The 25,271-nt window shown below is 35.9% G+C and overlaps 1 protein-coding gene across 1 annotated transcript in view; it reads left to right on the forward strand.

The window, feature by feature from the left end:
- Positions 1 to 18,666, forward strand: part of LOC149785663 (uncharacterized) — a 40,950-nt gene extending 22,284 nt beyond the window's left edge. Inside the window, exons 4-6 of the mRNA XM_089979492.1 lie at positions 5,544 to 5,720; positions 8,285 to 8,800; positions 10,652 to 18,666. Of these exons, the coding sequence (XP_089835618.1) occupies positions 5,544 to 5,720; positions 8,285 to 8,800; positions 10,652 to 11,386 (1,428 nt within the window). The 3' untranslated portion in view covers positions 11,387 to 18,666. The remainder of the gene's footprint in view (positions 1 to 5,543; positions 5,721 to 8,284; positions 8,801 to 10,651) is intronic.
- Positions 18,667 to 25,271: the final 6,605 nt, after the last annotated feature.

Consider the following 25,271-nt stretch of genomic DNA (forward strand, 5'->3'; position numbering starts at 1 on the left):
TCAGATTTGAGGTTGGCTTCTTAAAGAACTGAAAAGTACTTAAATTTGAGGTAGGTTTTTTAAATTGTGGGAAAACTGCTTGAATTTGAGGTCGGCTTTTTAAATTGTGGGGAAACTGCTTGAATTTGAGGTTGGCTCCTTAAAGTACTTGAAAAGTGCTTGAATTTGAAATTGGTCATTAAAGTACTTGAAAAGTGCTTGAAAATGCTTAGTAGTCCTCAGAACATGCTTGAAATTGGATATAAGTTTATTTCATTGAAAAACATTAGGTTTCTGTTATAAATATCCATAACTAAAATAATGGTCCACTTAAAAAAGTCAGAAACTCAATCTTCCTGGAATTGTACACCCATGTTGGATCATATGCTTATTCAGTAAGATTTTGCTTATGTGTGCTTTATTCATCAGCCTCATTTGGAATTGTAATCACCGCATGATGCAAATCATCAGATGCGGTGTTGATGGGGCTGTTATGGCTGGCAAATAAAGTCAATCAAGTATTCAGCAATGGGAAGCATATACACATGCAATAAGTAGTATATATAGGTATCGTGCCTAAACAGTAATGTACGATCTATATATACATGTTGTGTTGGTGAAAAGGAAATTGACATTGGATCAATTTGTGAAAGTGCTTTAAAGTTTCTTTGGCAAGAGAAAAAGTCCAAAATAATTGAAATATTGCCAAAAAATGATTGAAATATTGACAAAAGATGATTGAAATATTGGCAATAAATGATTGAAATATTGACAAAAATTGATTGAAATGTTGGGGAAAAAAATGATTGAAATATTGACCAAAAAGTGGTTGAAATATTGACAAAAAAGTGGTTGAAATATTGTTAGTTTTAATATCAGTAATATGTAACCTGTTTGTTTTTTGTTTGTTTGTTGTGGGGTTTAATGCCATTTTTCAGCACACGATAGGCTATGCATGGGGGCCCGTATTAATGGTGGAGGAAGAACCCGGAAAAACCTCAGGAAGAACCACTGACCCATGAGAAGCTACTGGCAAGCTTTCTCACATACCCACATTGGCCAAATCCTAGACTCGAACCCACGCAAAAAGAGGTGAGATGGCAGTGATCTGTAACAGAGAGCACTTAAGACCACTCGGCCACTTGCGGCCGCAGTAACCTGTTGGTAATGCATAGCTAATTCTTTTTCAGATAGAAAATACCCCTGCTGTATATCGAGAATTCATCCTCCCATAGGGTGACTGATAAGTTCCATAATTCTAGAACACCCCAAGTCCACATTGTAGATTCCCTTGCAAGCTATCATTCATTCTTTTTCTGGTAGCAGACATTAAACTTTAAGTTATGTCAAAGAGAAATAGACTCTACTTCATGGGTTAATGTTGTGATTTGAGCTTTTTCTTCATGTACATCAATTGCAATGCATGGAATTACCCGTCAATTTTGTTTGAACATTTTCTATACCAATGCAGTCTTAGTGTCTGTACATCAGGCTTCACTGAATTTACCTGTACAGGCTGTCATTGAGCTTGATTGATGCTTCATTGCCTTCATTAGGCCATCTTCTAGCATTAATTCATAGTCATATGCATGACACTTGATTGATTTTACCTGTATAGAACATCTTTGGGCCTTTTCCCACAGGTAAAATTGTCTCGTAATAGATGTTTTAGCGCCTACTTCATAAGTATCAATAGTTACGCTTCAGCTCCTTCTTATGTGCAGGTTTTTGTGAGTAACATAGAAAATGTGTTTAAATTACTGTACGGCTTCTGCTCTAGTCTGATAAGTACAGGAAAGTTTTCTGTACACGATTTATTCATGAGCATCCAGCTCATGCACATAACTACATGTATAAGTCACACTTCAGTGATTTTTACCTGTATAGGCAATTGATTATTTGCTTTCCATTCAATTCAATAAGCAATACTCCAGTGATTCTATCTACCTTTGTTATTTGTGACTAGAATTGATTATTTCGAGTCCACTTTCTACATATTAATACTGAGGCTTTCATTCTCTACCTGTACAGATAAGTGCACCTCGATAATTTATCATAGTGGGTAACCCTGCATGGAATCTTGCAAGTTCAAAAATCAGGACGCTCACTACACTAAATGTAAATAGGATCTGCTCGATTTTGTCTTGCAGATTTAGACCATAGGCAAGACCAGTCTGACTACCTAACTTGCAGATTTAGACCATAGGCAAGACCAGTCTGACTACCTAACTTGCAGATTTAGACCATAGGCAAGACCAGTCTTACAACCTAACTTGCAGATTTAGACCATAGGCAAGACCAGTCTGACAACCTAATCATGTGTAGCAACTTTGGTTCTCTGGTTATTGTCCCTTGAATACATGTTGGACTTACATATTATGGATAAAAGTCAGTCATTGCTTGAGGGATGAAAACATCTGCTTGCATGCAAGAACTCAAACGATATATTTGGACAGTGAGATGGAGAGAAGCAACAAGCAATTAGTCTCACATTTCAGAATTATGGACCAGATACATGATCAATATCCTGTACCCTATCCCAGCCTCAAGAACTGAACAACGTCATGCTAGCCAAGATGATCATGTTTCCTCATGACTGGATTTGGCCATATAACTCTGATCGCAATGAGCCATGATCACAATTGGTCATACAGTATCAGCCACCAGAATACAAACTTAACCAGTTCCATGACTCAGATTAGATCAGTGTGTAAACTACATAGTGCTGCTAGGCACTTACTTTGGAAGACATACAGTTTATATAGACATACAGTTTATATAGACACCCTCATGAATCAGTCTTACCCACATAGTACAGTAGAACCTGTCTTGAAAGACCACCCCTTTTGCCCAAAAAGTATGGTCTTTCAAGACAGGTGGTCTCTCATAACAGGTTATAATGCTATCTAATCAATCAATCTGTGCATTGAGAACATGGTCTCTCAAGACAGGTGGTCTCACATAGCAATGGTCTCTCAAGACAGGTGGTCTCACATAGCAATGGTCTTTCAAGTCAGATTTTACTGTACCTCAAAACACTTCCAGCATATGATGTCCATCTTGGGGCTTCAGTCTGCAAGTGGTGTCTCTTAAATCTCTCTCAAGCCTCTGCCACCCAAGAAACTCTACTTAGCAACACGTTGGAAGTAATGGAATCTTACTTGTGACCACTCCGGTGGTCTAGTGGTTAGAGCGTCTGCCTTGGATGCGGGAGGTCGTGGGTTCGATCTCCAGCCGAGTCATACCAAAGACTTACAAAAATGGTACCAACAGTTGCCTCACTTGGCGCTCGGCATTAAGAGGTTAGTGTTATGACTGGTTGGCCTGGTGTCAGGATAATGTGACTGGGTGGGACATCATGCTACATGTCTGTGGCATGATGCCCCAGTGCTAGACATCACTATAAGCTGTCACACTGCGACATAGTAGTGATATGACTGATTTTTTTTTAAAGCTACATTAAAAACCCAAATCACAAATCACAAATCTTACTCGCCAGTGCTGCAAGTGTAGTGTGCCACCATCATGGACATTCTTCTCCAACTACTTTGCAGACAGCACAGGGAAATGTTGACTTACCTGCCTTAAACTATAAATGATGAGACTGACATTCAGGTTTGCTCATCATTATTAAATCCTGCTTGGATGAGTGAACTCTGCCTTGCAGACTTGAACTAAAGTTTCCCACCCAATCCCATCAAACTTCTGTCTTTTTTTCTCCACATCACCTGGGGAAGTCTACAATTCTGACATCAGGTGAAAATTATCTACAGGAGATTCAACTTTCAATTGTTTTCACAATCAGAATCTTTGTAGATCACCACAACAAAACTCAAATCAGTATTGGCCATTCCTATAGACCTTGCCACCTCAGATGTATGGACCAGTTACATGGATCAAACATCCTGTAATGCATCCCAACATAATGACTTGGACATCATTCTCCCCACACAGATGACTTACTTCCATTTTGACCAGACTAGGCCATATACAAGGCATCATTGGGTCCATGACTAAACATATACATGATAAGTCACAGTATCAATTCAGGGCACTCCATGAATTTAGTCAAAAGAATATGCGGGGACATATTCATAGGATGCAGCTTCATGATTTGTGCTGGATTTGCATGAGGGCAAATTTTTCCCTTTCAAAGCTGCTCCCAAACAGCTGAAATCTTTTCCAGTTTTGGTTATCTAGAAGCTGTCTCAAATACCTTAGGGTACCAGAGATGGTGTCTCTGAGGTAAGAGGTCGAATCTCCTTCCACTTCTTACCTATCCTCCTAACTTAGTATGATTGTGTAACACATTTAAAGGAGAAACCAATTTGTTCTAGTAAAATATGTTTCTTTGATAATATTTACCAATTCACTATACACGTACACCCTCCCAGCCTCCCTGCAGTTATATCAATATAGAGACTGTGCCTTATGCTCCAGTAGTAACTGAGATATTCACAGAATTTGGTGCTGATCCCAATACCAACTGGAGATCACTCTGCCTGATGGGCAGACAACTTTTTGCTTCTTTTAGCTAAAAGTGTTATTGGAGGGGGCTGGATTTGTGAGGTAGTAGTAGTTATCCTAAGGTACTATGATTGTATAAGTATTTTCAAAGAAATATTTTACTATTTAAAAAAATGGTTTTTTTGGGGTGGAGGTAGTAACACTAATTTCAATGATGTATTACATTTACCATAATATGGATAAAATTTGTGCATGACTAAAGTGCCCATTGCCACAACCCTTGTGTCACATACATAGTTTTATACTAAATAGTTCATTAGTCAAAGTACTCTTATTGCACCTATGTATTAGGTCCACCAATTTGTATCAATCAGATGGTAGCCCACTGGGCTACCAGGGAAAGAACCTTGTAGCCCAACACAAATTTAGTAGTTCAGAGAATATACTTAAATGCAGTATTTTTACTCTATGACACCTGTACCAATTTTGCTCTGACACCTGTATCACTATCAGGTTTAGGGGATGAACACTATCACTAGCAGGGTTAGGGCACTGTATCACTAGCAGGGTTAAAGTAATTTTATAAATATCAGGGTTAGGGCACTGTATCACTAGCAGGGTTAGGGCACTGTATCACTAGCAGGGTTAAAGTAATTTTATAAATATCAGTGTTAAAGTTTGGGATGAGTACTGATAGAGAGAATCTATGTATGCCACAAAAATTGTGTGGATTTTGTGATGACATGCCATAGCAGTTGCTATAGTTATCAGTTATGAAAACTTGTTCAGTTTGCAAATTACATATTTGGGATTTTGCTATTAATGTTACTTACATTTTTTGAATTGCCAAAACTGGCTCACAGCAAATGGCATATTGTATCATTTAATGAGTTTAGTAAATTTCTTGCCCATTAAACTGGCTTTTATTATTTTCTATTTATTGCAATTGTGAACAATCTTGTGTTTCTCATTGATGTAGTCTTGCTTTGTTAAGTGTTGTGTCACAGTAGGACAGAATGATTTTTATGTTGTCATGTTCTAATACAAGTAAGAGAGATTTTGCATTATTTGTTAAGTTTATGAATTGTATTTTCTAGCCAAACAAAAACAATAATAGTGGAGCACACCCAGACTACTCAGTACACATACAAGACAAGAAAGAAGACATGGTTCCTTGGCATTCTCTAGACCAGGCATGGGAAAAACCCTCCACATTAGATAGCATGAAACAGGAAAATGTAGCTAAAAGGAAAGCCAGGGCACCAAAAAGAAAGGTGATTCATAAAAGAAGCTGTTACACTTTATAGCAACGCAAAATGCAGACAGTGTGTTTTCACTGTTTATTTGTGGATTGCCAATATTCCTTGATTTCAGGCCATTACAAACCTTGATATTGAAGGCTTATTGAAAAAGAACCCAATTTTAAAGTCAGTAGGAACTCCTTCCCTCATCCAAAAAATTCAGTTATTGACAAAAATTGTCACTTGAAAGACCACAAAGTTGCTACTCTTGAAAGTAAATAAATTTAAAGTATTCAAAATTGTATGTATAGAATATAACATTTTTGAATGTGCGCTAAATAATTTTACTTTTGACTAATTTACATAATTATTTAGCCCAGCCAATGAAATAAACTTGAAGAAAAAAAATACTTTTCTCTTTTCAAGAGCTTCATTTATTTCTGTAATTTGTATTTTCTACTGCAAGAGATTTTTACGTCTCTATGAGACATATTTCCATGTTGAACTTCCTTGTGTACATAACATAACTTCATAGTCTTCTAAAGACTTAATATATACATGTACAAACACACACACACATAGATATATAATGAACAGAGCAAAGTGAGAGCAAGAGAAAGTTGTGTTGTTTTGTTTAAGTACTACATTTCACCCCCTCATTTAAGGTCACCTCTTCTGCACTTCGAAAGTGGCCATATAAGAAGGTTGGCCTTTCCAGATGGGGACTGTATTTGTGAGAAGTATGTGTATGAAGTTAGATAGCTACGTGTAACTTTAAAACATATATCTTCATTTCAAATTAATTTTGATAATCAAAAGTTTCTAGTCCTAAGAATAGACTTATTTCAAGTGAACATACATTAATAGTTCTTAATTTAGAAGTGTGACATGAGAGTGGGATGCTCTTGGCTCACATAATGCAAAACCATTGAAAAACCTTATTTAAATGTTGGTGCAAACATTGCGTAGCATTCAGAATCATTCTCTTTCCATTTAGACTGTTTTTCTACTGCTGCAAAATATTCTCCATATCTTTTATGATGTTTTTATTTGAGTCTTTCCAATAAAATTTCTTTGGGCAAGAATTCTTGAAATCTTCCCACTGATTGAGCCGAATAACTTTTACTTCTTCTAAAGTAAGAATTTTCCATTTACGTGACGACATGTTACATTTTTCAATGATTTATTCCTGTGTAGCAAATTGTACTACAGTTTCGTCATGCAGACAAATCTTTTGTAGATTAGATGAAATGTCTTGTTTAGAACGGAAATAATACATGTACCGTCACATGAATTTTTGGTCTTGGCCTAGTACCCTGTTTTATTCAAGGTTCATTTTTCATTGTGTGTGAATCCACAAAAGCTATATTTAGCCTATGTTGACCTCGTTTTGACCTTGACAATTACCCATGGTCATGATCGTCAAAGAGAAGAACTCAACAGCTAAAGTCCTAAACCCTATCACAACATTGTTGAGCCAACTTACTTTGAATTTTTGTGTTTGTAAATAATGGTATAATAATAACTGTAGTGGTACATGATATAATGTACTTTAGCCAGCAGCTACCTCAGTAACAAAATTCCTGACATCTGGAAACACATCAGAAAAGATAATCAGATTACATACCTTACCATATGAATTAAATATTGGTTTTGAAAATAAATTAAATAAAATATGGCTGCTTGTGAGAGGTAAAATTTTACATTTTTGGACTAATATGCTAGCTGTGTGCCATATCAGAAGGGTGGTCACCCACAAGAAGTACTTTTGTAAACAAACTTGTTGATGCCAAGAAAACTGGCCATGTTGAAGAGGTGGCAGCTAGTGAGGAGCTTGTATAAGAGGGGGATCACTGTAATGGAACTATATTTATAATGTAGAATTTAACTTTTGTTTTGATATTCTGTGTACCATATGATTAGTGTACTTATTTTTCCATCTACAATGAGTTTTAGAAATTAATCAGACTGGCAAAATGGTAATCCATTATATTTGTAAACAAAAAATAATCTCTGACAGAGAATCAGTGCTGTAAGGATCGTGATGGCTTATGATAGATCTGTAATGAAGAAGACACATATTGTAGGAAGACAAAGAGTAGCTTTTATATATTGGTTCTGACCTCAGATTACAAATGAGTAATTTGTTAGCTTGCTTGGACAAAAGTTCAAGACAGATGACACTACACCTAGTCGTGTGCCTTAGTGACTGAAATTGTTGTCATTGGGATTAAGAAATGTAAATCTTCTGTTGTTTTGCTTGTACAGTTATGAAATTTGATGTATACACACATCCTGAAAAGTACTACATTTCAAAAAGGCCACTGTGATGTTCCTTCAAGCTTTCATGAAGATCCGCACCTTCAGTATTTCAATCATTTAGTGAGAAAAAAAAATTGTAGTTATGAACTTGAAGAATCTGCAAGTATGGTGTGGAAAACTGCTCTACAGTGTCAGAAGTAGGTAATTATAAGTCGTTGTAAAGTAATTTCTATGTTTCGGTTATTTTTAAAGTTTTTTTTCTGCTTAGATTTGTATAAATTTGTACAGCTGAGGTCTCTGTCTTCTTACAACTCCATTTTTTGTTTGTTTCACAGGATTCCTCCACCTCCTCAATCCACATTAAAATGCAATCAGCATCCCATCTCAAAAGAATTAGCGGCCTCACTCAGAAATCCCCTCATTGCAAACCACTAAATCAATTTGAACAAGAAAGAATTACAGTATTGGCAGCAGATGTGGAAAGGGATGAAACTGGAAACAAAACCTTGTTAGCACCAGAGACTCCAGTCAGTTCGGAGTCTTCTGTAGATTCTCAGAAATTCAGAGTTATCAGAATAAAAGAAAATGGTATTTTAGAATCTTGTAAAACTAACACTGATCCAAATTTGAATGGAAAATTCAATGCAGACACCAAAGATGCACTGTTGAGTGGCAAAGATGGGGTGATTTTGCAAACATGTGACATGTATTCCCCAGATCAAATCCTTTGGCTATCCAATACCCTCATCAATGCTGTGGAAAGAGAAGCAACAGGACAAACAGATTCCGAAAAGCAGACACTGCAACAAGAAACAAGAACAAAAAGGAAGACCAAAACACCAATGAGAAAGGTAACAAATATCTTGTCCTTCCATAGAAAAGAAGGGAACATTTGTGATCAAGTTTCAAATCAGTGACATCTTGGGTTAGGTTTGACTCCTGGAATGAAAGGCCTTGGCTAGCAATGGCCTTCATTACCTCAACTGCTGCAATTTAAAGTCCATCTGTTTATGTGTCTGATTTTTGTAGTAGTCCTGTGTTTCTTCTTTAATATCCTGTCACAGCCTAACATTGACATCAAGTGTATTCTGATATTAGTTTGGGTGTTATTAGTGTTGTTTAGTATATTTTCAGTTCCACATGGGTTCCATTAATTTTTCATTTCTGATTGTTGTAGACTTCCATGGTTGGAAATTTAGAAGTCCAATACCTCATTTCTTAAAGTCCTATCATTGCACCTACCCAAAAGCATAAATTTATTAAAATTCTAAAACTCATTACCCATATTCCTTCCTAAAAATGCATTAAAATTTATCAAACATAGACTATACAAAGTAATTTTTTTTGTGGTATTTTACTACTAAATCTGCTAGATAATAAACAAGGAAGCTAGTTATATTCCTTATTAGTCTGGCTTTTAGCATATCGGCATACACTATTATTACAAATGCTTATGCTAGTTTCAGCGTGACTTTTCCAAGGTCTGTTTAATCAGTTCATTATAAATATAAGTTTCTTACCATCACCAGCACAGACTTGCACAGCTGAGTTGTACTTCTTGTTTAATTAGTGAGGTCATCTTACATAGTATGTATGGTGTTTAGCAATATGAGCAGTTCCTGTCATGTCAGAACTGATGATAGTCCAATAAAAAAAAAAAATAAAAAATCTGTGTTGATACTAATGGACGATATGTGGATCTGATGTCAACTGTTCATTAAAATCTGCAATTTTGCTGCATGCAAATCTTTCCACAGCTGCTAGAAATACCAGTAAGTATATAAAATGTATAGAGATATGTGCAAGATTGGCTGCAGATTTTTTCAGATTTTAATGAATAGGTGATATCAGCCCCTAAATCCCAATCAGTATCATCAATGGCTGAAGGTGACTACTCAGTGTGCTCCTTGACATCTAGAGCTAATGAAATCCCATAGCCTAACATCCTGGATTATTCATTTTCAAAGTCAGACAAGTAAAATATTCGAGGGCACTAGTCTGGTACAAGTACTTTTTCAGCTCTACTGTTCATAAACCAGAGGAGCTTATGGTATGGTCTGTTGTGTGTTCATATGTTAGCACAAGCTTATTATTGCTACTCCTCCTAAACAACTTGGATGATTTCCATGAAACTTTACATGCAAATTCATCCCATGGTATTGTTGACCGTAAATGAAAATGGTAGCATGCAGACATCCAATATGGCCACCACAGTGGCTGTCTTGAAAATCTTATCTCTTTTCCTTCTGAATGGATGGTTGTATCCGCATAAAGTTTTTACAAAAAGATTTCTTGTGATGTCGAGTTGGCCCTAAATGAAAATATGGCCAATCTGATGACTGCCATGGCCATCTTGAAAATCTTGTCACTACTCCTTCTAAATGGAAAGCTGTATTTACATGGGTTTTAACAAAAAGACTTCTGATGATGGTCCTAAATCAAAATGTGACCAACCTTATTCCCAATATTGTCACCACAATGGCCATCTTAAAAATGTTGTTATTGCAACTGCTCCTGAATGGAAAGTCATATTGACATGGGTTATTCACCAGAATACTTCTTATGATGTTTAGTGTAGTACTTCATTACATCTAATTCACTCATAATTCAAGTTTTTTATTGCTTCTTCAATGTGTGCTTTGTGCATAAAATATTAAAATGTATTAAAAATATCCTTGTTCCGATAATTGATCATTTTTCAGATGGAGGCCTTTGTCCATGGTGAAGCTCTGAAAGAACATGAGCAGCAAGAACAACAACTAATTAAATGTCAGTACTGTAATAAGACATTCAAATATCCATCTTACCTAGCCATTCATGAGAGAATCCATTTTGGAGATAAGCTAAAATGTGAGGTCTGTGATGAACAGTTTGAAACATCAAAACTTCTACAAAAACATCAGAAAGAACATCATGATAAGGATACATTGTATAAATGTGACGTCTGTGGAAAAACATTTCCTTACGCATGCTACCGTGACCGCCATTACAGAATTCACAGTGGTGAACGACCATACAAGTGTTCAGAGTGCGGAAAGGCATTTGCGCGTGCCAATGATCTGACTATTCATGCAAGAATTCACAGTGGTGAGAAACCTTACAGTTGTCCAGACTGTGGAAAAGAGTCTGCAAGTGCAGCCCAGCATTATAGACATATAAGAATTCACACAGGATCTAGGCCGCATCAGTGTGACAAGTGTAACAAGACATTTTCACAAGCTTCAGAACTGGAAATTCACCTTAAGATTCATAATGGAGAAAGACCATTTCAATGCAAGGAGTGCAATAAGATGTTTACTCACACAAGTCGGTTGAAAAACCATACAGAGAGGGTTCATAGTGGAAAAAGACCCTATGTGTGTGAAGTCTGTGGTAAGACTTTTGTTGACTCGTGCAATCTCAGATATCACCAAAGAGTGCATGAAAGAGACTCTTAAATTCCATTATAATTAATAATATATATTATTGTACAGACATAGATGTATATGTATTTGTTACACTTTCCCTTATCACAGGGAAACTTTCAGATTTTGAAATATCCTTTAAATATTCTAACATAAAGTATATTTCCAGAACATATTCTTAGTGCATTCTTCATTTTGGACAATTTCACTGGGTGTTTTTTTCTGCCTCGTATATGAAAGTGAGTAATGCTGATGACTACACAAGTTTGCAGTGCTCTAGATTTGTATGGTATCATATTTTACTTGAAATGTACACAGGCGAAGATATGTGATACAGTTGTTAAATATGAAAAAGTTCTCACAAAGCATGCAAAATTTGCAGTTCATATACTGTGCACCTTTCAGGCATTTAAATCTTGGGTGTCAGTTATCACTGCAACATAACTGCTTTTTGTTTTTTCCCTCCATGTTTGAACCAAATATATGTTATTACTACTCCTCCTGAATGGATTGTTATAAAAGTCTCATGTTTTCACTGAAAGTCTTCTTTTGATATCTCACTGGGCCTAAATGGAAATGGTGTCTATTCGATATCCAATATGGTGACCACAGAAGCCATATTGAAAATCTTTTTATGTGAAGAACACAAGTTATTGGTGTGTATACTATTTACCCTGCAGACATCAATGCCCATTTGTGTTAATTATGACTACAGATGCCAAGCAAATAGAAGCATGGGTGGTGAATAAACACAACTGGCAGTGATATGTAAACTCATTGTTTGAACTTACCAACAGGATATGAAAGACAAAGGTTCTTTTTATCAGAATGCAAGCCAGCCTTGGAATCCAACTTTGGATACCATTAAGCTGATTTTTTTTAAAGGATATAAAGTTTTGGTAAAGTGTATCAATATCAAAATTCATGATATATGATATTTCACAAAAAGTTGCATGAACTGGACATGTACATTTAGGCGAAATTAGAACAAAGTTGATTCAGTTTAAAACCCCAAATTACCTCAATTGAATTAAAATGATCCCAAATTTCTCATTTCTAATAAAACAATGATATATCCCACTTTTAAAAAGGTCCCACAGCTGAAATAAATAATTATTTTACTTAAAGGAGTTTATATCTCATAAAATTTTAAAAAATTCTACTTTGCATTCATATTTTCTGTTAGATTAAAATGTTGAATATAACCTTGTGTTCAATCTAAAAAGGCTGAAAATCACATTTAAAGATGGTCAAACTTCAACATACATAGGGCTTTCCTCATTTAAAAACAGAGCTTGTCAACATGTAATGTGGTCACATGACGAATCAATCTGTGAACCTTAGACACAAAGAGCATGAATGGATGTTTATGCTTTCACATTAATTTAATTCATAATTAAAGAGTATCCACTGCTAGTACCAATGGGATAAGAATTCAAATACATAGTACTGTATTCTCCTGGAACTAAAGAAGTTTGTATACACAGTTTTAGAATAGTGGATAAGGAAGTAAATCTCTCTGTTGTATTTCAGCTATTTAGTCTTTTGCCATCTCCTGCGTAAAGCTAATCCCATCTCTACAGATGGTTTTTCCACAAAAGACCTTTCTTCTTCTGGGATGTAGGTCTTTGTCACGATAATGTTTACATGGAATCATCATCTTATATGAACGTTACCAAAGTAGTTTGAATATCTATACCTTATTCCTGCTTGCTATTTATAAACTCAAAACATCTGACACTTTTCAAAATGTGAAAGTTTGACTTTGATTTTGTATACCCCAATGTTTGACAGTACTTTATGGGTTAAAAAGTTTTGTTTTTACAAGGACTACAATCCCCTAAAGATATCTGGAATTTTGTATTTTTTTTCTTCATATCATACAGTAGCACTCCTTTAAAGATAACATTGGATAAAATGTATTCTTTTCAACACAGGTTTATTTCCATCACACATGCCAGATACATGGACATTTCAGTATGACAAATGTACATAGTGTCACATGATGTCAGTTAGAATATGTATATCCTGACAAGAAGTTAGCTTGACTCTCTTCCTACGCTCTTCCTATTTCCTATTTCTCACGTACATAGTCTGACAACAATTTTGGCTTTTCACCCCTATTTTAGCTAGGCCAGTTCCATTCCAAGCAATAAATTTAGAAGGTTGGCAAATGAACTACTTAAGTAATGTTCCAGTTGATGTATAGAGAGGGTCCCACTGCCCTACCTTTATTTCCAAGAACAAATTATTTTTTTTTATTGTGCTTTTCAGCTTGTTATAATGCTCCTCAGTGTGTCATAACTTGCTTTTCCATGTATTTTTCTAAGTTGTTTGCATTCAGAAACATTTTGCTGTCTTCTCTGCTTATCTTTCATTAATACTGAAAGGAGCATGCAGTTGCACTGACTATAATTGATGCTGATTTTCTTTAATGTGTGTGTGTGTGTGTGTGTGTGTGTGTGTGTGTTGGATTTATATGTAGCTTCAAATTTTTTTTGGTCATCATATCGCAATGATGTCTGCAGTGTGACAGTTTATAGTGATATCTAGCACTGGGACATCATGCCGCAGACATGTAGCATCATGTCCCACCTAGTCCCATTATCCTGACACCAGGATGACCAGTCCTAACACTAACCTCTTAATGCTGAGCACCAGGTGAGGCAGCTGCTAGTACCATTTTTATAAGTCTTTGTTATGACTTGGCTGGGTGTTTGAACCTGTGATCTGCCACATCCAAGGCAGATGCTCTAACCACTAGGCCACTGAGGCAGTCTGATTTTCTTTAATGAAATGTACAAAGATTGAACAGGCACTTGCCAAGGAAATGGTTAATCAACTGCACATGCATTTAAACAAAATTAACAGATCTGTACACATGTATGTGTAGTTATGTTTCAAATGCCAAATGAATCCACCTTTCTTTTCTAGTGTATGCCAACAGTGAGCACAGAAATCACTGTTACAGTTCCTTAAGCTTTTTAATGATTTACAATAGGTAGTTGAACAAGATCTGGATTCTGACCATATATGGCAGCTGATAAAAATAAAATAATGTTTACAACTGTCTTATTTACTACTGCTACGCAACACATTCAGCTAAGGTAGATTTGTAAAATTACAGAAGGGTCTCTTTTCACAAAGCTCTGAAATAATGCTTAGTGCTAGAAAATACTCTGACTGCAGTAAAAAATAAATTGTCATGCTGAAATCAATAATTTTGTTATAAAATTTTCAAATTGTATTAAAATTATTTCTTTATTTTTTTAATATTTTTTATTGGTTGGTTTTGAATTCTTATATTGCAAATACTACTAATGAAAGAATGCATGTGTTTCACTAGACACTGTATTTATATTTATGATGTCTGGTGATAGCAGTTTGTTATAGGTACAGTTTTTATTTGAAGATATATTATGTTACACAACATATATCTGATAAATAAATAATGCCATGTGCCATTTACAAAAAGCCTGTGAGAGTTGACCCATCAAAAGCAAATTTGGAAATCATGCGATTCTGTGAATAATGTTAGCGAATCTCAAATTTCTTGTTGTTTTCTGGATAAAACCTCATGACATCATTGTTCAAAATTTTTAAACTGAGTAAACGTTTGTTGCTGTTTATGGATAGCATTTCACATTTTCACAAGTTACTTTGTTACAGTTGTTGTTTCAGTAGCTGCAAATACAATACAATAGGGGGCCCTGAGTGGCTTAGTGGTCTAAAGTGCTCTTTGTTACAGATCACTGCCATCTCACCTCTGTCTGCGTGGGTTCGAGTCTCAGATTCGGCCAGTGTGGGTATGTGAGAAAGCTTGCCAGTAGCTTCTTGAGTGTCGGTGGTTCTTTTCGGGGATTTCCCGGGTTCTTCCTCCACCATTAATACTGGCCGCCATGTATGGCCTATCATGTGCTGAAAAATGGCATTAAACCCAACAACAACAACAACAATACAGTAGTATGGAAACTGCAAATGAACTTTCTAAAGGTGTTAGACTTTCTTCTGTTAACAGTCTTGTTACATATAAATTTTGTCTCTTAAATTTGCTATGAGCATGTAAGAACAATAATATAAAAGTAAAAATTTGGTATTATATATAGTAGAAAAATAAAACTGGAAGCTTACAAGTACAACTGCCTTCTATGAGTAGTAATACCAATGATGACCCAGTTTAACTTAATTTCTCTACATTTCTCCTGAAAACGTAGATTTTGCATTATATCATATATAGCATTTGTGGCAACACTAGGATTTTTGTGACAGTTAAGACTGTAAGTTTTTTGTGACAGCTATGGTGCAAGAAATGAAAAATAGTTCTTTAGTTGTACAATTATATACCTAGGAAACTTTCTGTTCTTGAAACTCAGATGAATTCCTCAACTTTTCTTCAAAGATAAAACAATACTAATTTCATGAAAATTGGATATTTTAACTGCATTTTAACTGTGCATAATGTTTAGTAAAAAATCGCATTTCCAAACAAAGCAATAAGATAGATATTCAGAAATCTCAGTTTGGAAGTGAAATTTTGAAATGTTTGCTGGAACTGGGACCAGGACTTGTGTCAGATGAAGCGATAATGGAAAGGATGCAAAATAACATTTTAGTTTTAAAGTTGAACACCTGGAAACCTATTTATATTTCTAAAAAAAAAAAGGAGTTGGGAAATTCCTCAAATTTGAGGAAATCTTCAAAATTTTGTTGGAGATAAAGCAAAGGGAATTTATTATATTATGACTTGTCTCATACCCAGGTTTCTGCTGAATATAGTGAACAATTTTATAAAGTAAGCAGTTGGAAAGGTTTTTTTTAAAAAATCAATCTGCAGAATAAATTTTGAAATGTATATTGAAACTGATGTCATTTGCTTGAATGGAAACATGGCGCAGATTAAAAATTAGCAAAGGTTGCATGGAGATTGAATAATGAAAGAGTCTGTAAAGTGTTTTTCATTCCATAAAAACCTGGATAGTAAGTGTAGATCTATGTGCTTATCTTTTAAAATTACTATAATTTAAAGGTGGTTATTTTGTTATCTGAATTTTTTATTGTGAAATATGTCATGATACAGATAATTTAAAAGTTCTGGTATTTACCGTTATCACTCAGATTTTGCAGCATATAACTTGGAGATGACGGATTTGAAAAAGAAAGTAGCAATACAAAACCTCAGGAAAGAAAATGTAAAGATATAATTAGTCCCACTAATTATTTTATTAGGAATGAAATAATATTAAGAAGAGCTCATTTTTCTTTAGCTTTCGTTGCAGTTTAAAATACAGATATATGCCTTTATTTTTGGTACAACATATTAGAGGACTTGTGTACACTTATTTCTGCATACACATGTACTTTCACTTGTTCATTTACTATTAACTTGATTTTTACAGTAATTACAATTTTTAGTTGATCTGTTGTTTACATCATCAAAGAAGTATGTAAAATCATTACAGTTTTATTAATTTCTACAACGACCCTTGATATAAAATCAACAGAAAGCTTTTTTCTTGAAAAAAGAATTTTAATCAGCACTTTCCCCTGTCAGTTTTTACTTGTGATGTAATTCATTGTCTTTTGTTTGCAAATTTTACATCCAATTTGTAATCATAAATATTTGTAAAGAACATAATCTGTGAAAGTTTTTATGTGATATTTATTGATGCCATTGCATTTCAGGTTTTATTTTTGGAGATGTTGCTATTTGCCTTTTGCATCTTATCAGAATTATTGTGCTTTTACTGTTGGAATAAACATTAAGTCTTAGTTTCTGTTGCTCTATATGTAGTATTTAATAGGAACGATCGCTTTTAACAATGTTTTTCATTCTTGTTCTTATAAAGGATTATGCTCCCTTATACTTTTGTCTTCTCTTACATGACAGTTTTCAAGACAGCGGCATTAGGGTCATCATATTCAGTGGTTAACAATATTAACATCTAATGATACAGATTTTGACAGCCGTCTGATACAGCATATAATAATGTTCACTGATATTGTGTTGCAAGAAACCCTTTAATTTAAATATAAATTTGTAATGGGCCATATTATATTGACATCTTTCCTACAGGGTGAAGTTTCACTTCATAGCAACATAGCAATATATATATATATATATATATATATATATATATATATATATATATATATATATATATATAATGAAGTTATTTTCATTTTGTATTAAGTTGAAACTATAGTTGAAAATTAAATATTGATTTAATATCTGATATACACATTTAATGTTGCCATTGGATTATAGACTGGTGTCATTTCACTATTAGCCACAATTGCATAAGTTATTTCTAATCTATTTACAATATTCAAGTGTTTGTACTTCTGTGTCTCCAGATCATTGTATTTTAGGTTAATAACAGGATACATTTTTATGTGGTGCTGAGTATTCTGAGATATTATCAGGTAAACTAATCAAATTAATCATTTCTACAGCCTTTTCATAAAGTGCCAGTTAATATAGCTGTCCATGGAAGAGGGGACTTGATGATGGTCACCTATTGTGATCTGTTAAGATCCATTCAGCTCATTCAGTTTAGGTCTTTCAAACCATATTTAATATTATATCTAGGTACTTCTGTAGGAAAATGTGAAAAGCCTAGACCCAGATCTGCAGTTGAAGTTGTTATGTTGTATCTTTGTCCATTGCTGTTTTATTCTGTTAATGATGTATAGCAAACAGAAGAATCCCTAGCCTGGAGATAAAGAGCTTTTGAAACTGAATTTTAGCACAGTATTTTTATGTGAACCAGTTAAGAAGAACTTTACATCTGTTATATCACTTTTGATTGGTTTATGTCAGTTACATCACTTTGGATTGGTTGTATCTGTTGCATCACTTTTGATTGTTTGTGAATGAAAACTCAGTTTCAGAGTTTTTAGATCTCTGGTTATGATCATCTGACTTGGTGATAATACTCCTTTTGAGCTTGAGTTTTTGTTTTAATCGGTCCCTTTTTATGATCTCCAGGCCAGGCGATATGCAGATACAACTTTCAAGTTTAGTTTTATCTTGAGGTTTTGTGACAAACAGTCACAAACTTGCTTTATTGTGCCAGTTTTGATTGGCTAAGAGTCCATGTGCCTTATGCTGTCTTGATCTTTGTTGCTTGCATTGGCCTTAGAGTATTCAAGGCTGAATACAGTGGGGAAAATCACTTTAATGCTTGTAATACACATTTCGAAAAAAATCGTATCAAAAGGTAAATATTTGCAAATGAATTTATGTCATGCTGTACTTTGTGAAATGCCCTGTTTGACTTGCTGTAATGATGGAAATAAAACTTTAAAAAATTCTTACTTTGTATGTATTTTATCTAACAAAGCAAAATAGCATTTTTTAATAATACTTTCATATCTTCAACAAAATAAGTAAAAATCACATAAATCAGATTAAATTTGCAAACTTGTCAACATGTCAGATAAAATGATAATATCAAGTAGGAACAAAATCACATACCATATATGCCCACCAATAAGACGAGTCTGTTAGCAAACTGCACAGACCCAGATCTGTTGTCACATAATGCACCGGTGCATTATGATAAGGCATGTAGTTTGACTGGACTTATAAGTGAGTATATATAGTAAGCCCTCAGATACAGAATTTGCTCATGCTTATAAAACAATTTGCATGTGAAATTCAACAAAATCACTATCTCTTGTCATTTCACTGTGTGCATGTTTGTGTGTATGTGTGACATTTAGCTTTCCTGTCTGGAAAGAAAATACCCATAAGAAACACCAAAAAGTGCATATTTGAAGTGAAGGTACATTGGGTAGATGGTGACTGTTGATAACTTTGGAATAAATTTTTCTTTTACTTGCAGATGAAATAACTAAAAAAAACAAGTTTAGGCCATACGTAGAAGAAGCAATTGCCCTTGTCTGTTAACATGCAAGATTAACAATCATGCATCATAAAATTGCCTGAATTTTGGACAAATGTAAAGTATAATAAAATTGACATATCTTTACATTTAATGTTTACAACCTGGAGCATTAAAATGGTTAAAATATTTTCCAGGACAGAGACTAATAGGCAGATGAAATAATTGTATTTCTCATGGTGGCGGTTATCTATTTTCTAACAGAGTCCCATCTCTTTTGTTTCCTGTTATTAACTGAACACCATCTGGAAGACTCTGAAAAGATAGTTGCAAGATATTTGTAACTGAAAGAATTTCAGCTTCTTTAAAGAGTGGTTTTACTATAACTGTTATCTCTGATATAATGCATAATGCAGTTTAAATGAGTTGTGTAACAAAATTCTTGTCATTTTTACTAAAGGGATGAAAATTAGAACATATCTATGACAAATTTGCTTCATAAAAAGGTAAACAATAATAAAGTGACAAGAAAATAGAATGTGATTAGCACTTTTAATCCTTATCATCCACCAAATGTAGTTATTTGCATATAATCTTTATCTTCAGTGTAGATTTTTTTTAAAATTGACCACATATAAAACCTGGGAAAATAATAAAACAGTAATGTATTGTTACAGTAATTTAGAAATTTTACAGCCATTGCCTGTTACCTTGAATCCGCTGCTTTCTACCTTAAAGTTATCATTACCAATGACAAATATATCAGATTTCCTTAAATTATTTCAGAATATTAACTAAGTTATATCATTCATATTTATTAAATACATGCTAAAAAAAATTGCTTTATCATTCAAATTTCACGTGATACCTGTAAAAGTGATCACTTCAAAATATTTAGCTTAATATTTTGAAAAAATTGGGTTGGATTTAGATATAGTTAAAATTTACTAATAACTATAAGCTAACATGAACACAAATAATTGCACACAATGTAACTAATTTTTACAAAATGTACAAAATTATATACTAATTGAACGAATTGTAACTTAATTGCTACAGAATGTACAATTAGATATTTTATTTCTTATTTTTAAATGCATAGCAAATATTATGCCAAAGCATTATCTCCATTGTCCACTATCATCAAGATGCAAAAAAGGTCTAGCTACCAGAAAACATCTTAGCAGAATTAACGACTATAACTCACAGAAATAGAACAGCCAAGAAAAGACAATGGCTTGAATTTAAAATTATTGTAGAAGAAAGTTAGCAATGCAAACAATAAAAATCACTTCAAAAGAGGCATTCAGTTTACTTTCAAACAAATTAAAACTTGAACATGGAAAAATTTGTTCAGTATACTTATTAATAAAGAAGGATCCATTTACAGATGTCTTGATTTGTAAACTGCTAACAAGATTGAGAATAAATCCAGAAAGACATTGGTCAGTTTGAAGATAATGAAAAAGTGTGAGTTGATAAAAACCAAATTATTTGCATGGAGCACTGTTTGTATCAAACTTCTTTTTGCTTGTAGGATTTTTTGGCATTATTTTCAAGTTCATATCAAGGCCTAAACATCAGAACCGTAACAGTATTTAATCTGTACAAAGTGAACCTACAAAATAAAATAAAAATCATATAGCAATACAACTTAAACCACAGCACATTCCCAGTAAATGATTCAGATCTTTTCATCTATTGCACTTTGCACAGATTCCTTATCTATTCCCTTTGGTACAGTTAAAAAATCCACAAATCCTTGTTAAAACATTATTTACATCTGGTCTAAAATATTTGTATTTTGACTTTCATGCTGATGAGTTGCTTTTTCAAGTCATTACTGTCACTGAAATATGTTAAAAATATAATCATTTCACCTTACTTCAAGATGTTACAAAGCATTTTTGCCACACCTTTAAATTAATAACAAATCTACCGCCTCATTCAGAATTAATTTCACTTCTAATACTCACATGAGGACCCACTCTACAGCATCACCAACAAGAATGTTGTAGGCAAGTTTAAAGAAGAGTGTGATGGTTAGCCAGAATTTACCTAATTCATTGGCTTCTGCTACAAGATGTACATGATTCTGAACGTTGACAGCATGAAGATCAGCCTGGTCAAGGGCATTGCGCGGACGGCAATAAAATCTCCATCACTGAATTTCACAACACTGTAACACTGTTATGCAATAAGGGCCATAAGATGGGCATCTACCAAATCACAAAAACTAAGATCAACCACCTGGGCACTAATCCAAGGATCACCTCAGACAGCATCGTAATGCAGGCATATGGCGACTGCCGAAACATGCAGTCGGAACAGCTAAAAGTCGAGATGACAGGAACAGCAACAATTCACCATGGCCGCGGAGGATGATATTACCTCAGCAAGTTATTTTCTTCGTTGAACGATGTGATAGGTAAGGACATTGTGGTAGCTGAGTGTGTTCTGAACAAAGGCCATTACCTAAAAAAAAAAGATGGTATATAGATGGCAACAGAGGATTGCAGGCTCGATGTTGACCCCCATCAGGGTCTTCAGGTGCATCTAGTTATCACACCTGGTATTTGAGTTAAAGAGTTATATTTCACTGCTTTTCCAGACGTGGCCCAAACAGATGGCGCTTGCACCTCCATCCCAACCATTTCACCAATGACATCAATAGGTCTCTTGCATGTAAGCCACGTTACAGCTACACTTTTCAGGCACTCAGCTTGTCGCACGCACGTTATCTGCAAACAACATCTCGTTGGCGTACTTGTGCACGAACAGCCGCACGGTCAGAGTTGAACCTCGTCACAATATCCTGCACACGACTGACACCAGTATTGTCCCGCCTGACACGTTGTGCTTGCCTGAGAGTTGTGGCACAGCGCCCAATAACACCTGGCGGAGGGCAACCTACAACAGTTTGGGCCACTTTAATGATCTCGCTTGTAGATACATGTCAACGCGTCGACAACATTGGTAGCCTGATTGGTGATAAAGGGTTCGCCTCCTTGTTGCGACAAGTGACATCTACTACGGTCAACGCATCCTTGTATGGCACATATCGTGACCGACTGTGTCATGCGGGAAAAATCAGTAGATCGGCCTTGTTATAAGCTGAAACATCTAATTACGACTGGGAGAGTTTGCACTTTGTAGGCTGGTACATCTGGCACATGGCCTGCTTCCCGAGTCACCAAATGGCACCATATTGTAAGACTTAGCAGCTTCTGCAAGCCTTTCGACTGCTACCACACTCGTCCATTAACCCTGCGGGCCGTAGTATATGGTCGCTCATTAGCGTGCCCAGCGCTGTGAAGTATGCATTGTCTTTGTTCTCTTGAGCTACAACCCATAAACTTGTCTGCGAGAAAAGGATTTCTAGAAAGATCTTGTTCAGTGGGATCAGGGAACAGCTTTGCTTAAAGTTACTAGTAATCCACGAAGACCACAACTGTAAGGCACGCGATAATAAACACCGGCTCATATTCTTGCAGCTCAGGCGATGGTGTTTAGAAGTAAGGAACCTGGGCTCATCAGCATGCTTGCTGTTCAGGTTTCATCCCTATGTTGTTCTGCTTGCTGAGCAAACACTAGGTAGAACTAGTGTTTGTCTTCGTCAACGCCACCACTCTTGTGGCCTAGTGGTGAGAGCATCCTCCTCGGATGAGGGAGGTCGTGGGTTCGAACCCGGAACAAGCCATATCAAAAACTTATAAAAATGGTACTAACGGCTGCCTCGCTTGACGCTAATCATTAAGAAGTTAGTGTTAGCACTGGTCGGCCTGGTGTCAGGAAGATGGGAATGGGTGGGACATCACGCTACATCTCTGCGGCATGATGCCCCAGTGCTAGACATCGCTATAAACTGCCACACTGCAGACATCGTAGCAATATGACTGAACAATTGTTAAAGCTACTTTAAAAATCCTAATCACATACACACACACACACACACACACACTTCGCTAACGTCTTCATAATCTTTTTCAGCAAGATGTTAGTCAAGCAAGCGCTCGTTGAGGTAAAAGAGGCCTGCAGCAGCCGGAACTAAAACACCTCAGAGAACATCGTGTGATATTTTCTGATCTTTGCTTGCCACCTCAACGGCAACGCTTGCATGCGTTTCGGCAGTCTATTTTCTGTTTCAGTGATTCTATTGCTGAATTCGCGACTTTTGGTTTAGTGAACAGAGCCACTTCCTCGATGGTGCTTGCAAGCTTGTAGAAGTTCCACTGCATTCCAAACGGTGCTGAATCCGATTTTAGATACTGTGCGGCATTCTTTCATTAAAGCTATCAACTTTTTACCAGAGTCCACTACACCAGGACTTTTAGCTATAGCAGCTTGTTTACGTTCCTGTGTTGGTTCCTTTGTCAGTTCCTGTGTCGTTTTATTTTTCTTCTTTAAATTCCTGCACCTGTAGAGCAACAGCAGAGACAGTGGGAGCTGTTGGCTGAGCGTACTTGTAGGTGATCATGCCAGCAACAAGGATGGTGTGGGTGCACAATGTATATCCATACAAGAAATTCCTGTGGGCGCAGATATTGGCTAAAGACATTTTAATGAAGCGGTCATTTTTGAGATCCTCGTAAGTTGATCAGCATTGTCGATTGGCAGAAAACAGCTGACCAGCACCGTATATAGTCAAAACAGAGACATCCCCAATGACGTTGTCATCCTGGATCCTGGTTTAGATTTGCATAAGACAAGTGCGGTTGGCAACATCGTCATCGCCGTCAAATGTGAAATAGCCAAGGTATTTTTTTGCAGCGCCGGAAGCGGTCAACTCTGATAGGTGGTTATTAAGATGTGTTACGCTTTGTTTGTTTGTCTTGATGGATGTTTCGCCTGCCGTACCCCCTCCCCTTGAATGGCTGTTAGTGGCCGCTCGCTCTTGAGTTGTCAGCTTCTATTAGTCTGCAAAACCATTTATCAACACTTATGTTGACATCTCGTCTATTTGTGTTTAACAGCATAAACTGCCACGGATCTTGTAATGCTTGGAACGATATTGTTGGTTGTTTGGTTGCACGCTTAGCTCTAAGTATAAGATAGGCTAAGGTAAGATGTGTTAAAACGTGGCTAGTACAGTACGCTATATGAAGCCATATCACAGTTTTGTTCGTCTGGGTAATGACCGAGACGCTGTTTCCGGTATGGCGAATGACATAATCAATTTATTGAGAGCCTTTTCATTATGTCAGACACACGAAAGAAAGGCGGAGTCATCCAGCAGTAACAGCGTGGTGGTACCCTCAAATCATTTTCCAGAAGAAGAGAGTAGATTATCACAACTGGGGCGTCAGGGCTAGAGATTCTCACCAATACCGCTTCATCATTTTTGTCACGTGCCTACAGCCTGTCGTAACCTTTATTCGGGTGAAAAGTGGTGCAGATAAAGACGACGAAACCAAAATTATCCTTAAATGCATGTTTAGAAAAGCTCACGGTTGAGAACTCTTTTTCCTCAGCGGCCAACGAATATCGCTGCAGTGTGAAGGCACGGCCGGCTTGCAGAAGCGATCGGCGAGACGCTTGCTGAGGGTTTACTTGGTGATCCAGCTCTTTGCGCCGGAATGGCAAGTAGATTGGCAAGACAAACTGGTCATTCTGGATGTTTAGCTCAACGTCCATCACGATAAACACATAAATGTTTACCACACCTGCTGTCAGAGCTTTCTTTTCAATTTGTGGAGTGACCACCTCGCTGACATTTTATATGCTTCGTTCCGACCCGTGAAGCGTATGATCTTCCTTGATCAACTTTACTTGGACTATGGAAACCGATTTTGGTATAAATCACTGACACCGATATCCGGCAACTTTGGGTCCTTGTTAGTCTCCCTCAAGGCCTCCTCCCAATGCTGATATTTCGCCTTCCTCTGGGTTTGGTTTACAATACTTCTTGGAGGGGTCGAGCATAGCCCTAAATGGAAAATTTCAAATAAGGGTCCATGTCAAAATCCTTTAAGAGGCGAATGTCGTGCCCGTTGTAGGACATATGCTTCCTGAAACTGTTGGTACTGTTGGAACACATCATTAACTAAACACTTTTAAATAGGAGTTGTCCT

Source organism: Sinohyriopsis cumingii, chromosome 13 (assembly GCF_028554795.1).
Source record: "Sinohyriopsis cumingii isolate HCF-2022 chromosome 13, ASM2855479v2, whole genome shotgun sequence".
Lineage (NCBI taxonomy): Eukaryota > Metazoa > Mollusca > Bivalvia > Unionida > Unionidae > Sinohyriopsis > Sinohyriopsis cumingii.